This window comes from Aplysia californica, unplaced genomic scaffold (assembly GCF_000002075.1).
Source record: "Aplysia californica isolate F4 #8 unplaced genomic scaffold, AplCal3.0 scaffold00038, whole genome shotgun sequence".
In the NCBI taxonomy this organism is placed as follows: domain Eukaryota; kingdom Metazoa; phylum Mollusca; class Gastropoda; order Aplysiida; family Aplysiidae; genus Aplysia; species Aplysia californica.
Window position 1 is genome coordinate 802,588 of NW_004797308.1, and position 1,230 is coordinate 803,817.

At 42.8% G+C, this 1,230-nt stretch overlaps 1 protein-coding gene across 1 annotated transcript in view; it reads right to left on the minus strand.

Annotated features, from left to right (window-relative positions):
- LOC101861643 overlaps positions 1 to 1,230 on the minus strand; it is a gene marked incomplete at its 5' end in the record, with an annotated part of 110,489 nt that overhangs the window by 24,296 nt on the left and 84,963 nt on the right. Inside the window, 1 exon segment of the mRNA XM_035973962.1 lies at positions 170 to 309. Coding sequence (XP_035829855.1) covers positions 170 to 309 — 140 coding nt within the window.

Genomic DNA, 1,230 nt, shown 5'->3' on the forward strand with positions numbered 1-1,230 from the left:
AGAGAGAGAGAGAGAGAGAGAGAGAGAGAGAGCGTGCCAAATGAACGATAAGACCAGTATGAGACAAAACTTTTTTTTTGAAAAAATACCCAAAACTAAACCGCACATATTAAACATTACGCTCTATCGTACATACACATTACAGAAGAACACAGAATCAATTACTCACCGGTTTCTTCCCAATGATCGTCTGCTCGACTTTCATAACCTGTGTGACCTGGTCCACCCCGGCCTTGAACTCTTGGCTTTTCACCCGCTCGTAGATGCCGCTGAGAAGGTCACGGTCAATGTCTTCACTGTCATCGATTCCTGGAAAAATAGTCGAAAAGAAACTACGGTAAGTATAAGACAAACGAAGGTCGGTGATTTTTCCAGTCTAATAGCAAGATAATCAACACCTGTACCTATAAATGGATAATTCAAAGGCGGAGATCACTGCCCACAAATATATAAATCCAAGATCGATAGATAAATAGCATGATAGATTGGCAGATAGATCGATTGAGAGATACATCGATAGATTGATAAGATAATTTTCCTCGAATTAAAAAAAAAGGAAATCGTGCCACCTATTTTGCCCATCACAAGACAGTATCTTAACCAGCATCTGTGGTGTAGCGTTAGGTACTTCGTCGTCGTGCGCAGAAAACCCGAGCTCGCTTCCCGTGAGGGGAGATTTTTTTAATCGAGTATCTCGGTATTCTGCAGACATGTTGTATCTCTCTCAGTTCAGCCCAGGTTGACCCTGACAGGCGGGGTAGAAGCCCGCTCGCTTCCTAAAATATCTAAATTCTGTCGATGGAAGCGTAAAAAATCACCCAAATTTAAAGAGACAGTATCAAAACGTGTTTTTCTTTAAATAAATTTGAAAAAAAAACAAAAAAACCTTTCCCATTTTTTTACCCCCTATCCTTATCATCCTTGATGATATAACGTAGAATAATAAACATGGGCCCCGAGGCGCTCTGTTTATATATAGCAGCGCCGCGCAACTCAAGCATAATGTGTGTCCTGGGTTACCTCTGATTACAACACGGCACGCACATGCTCACTCAACTGTTAGGGAGGTATGGCGTACACACGAGCAATCAAATGGGCTAACTCATAAACAGGACATTACTGCAATGAACGAATTACGGATGTGAGAATAAAGAACAAAGGTGAAGCAGGAGGGCGGACTAGGGAGTAAAGGTGGGGGAGCAAGGAGTGAGGGGTGTAGGGGGGGGGGGG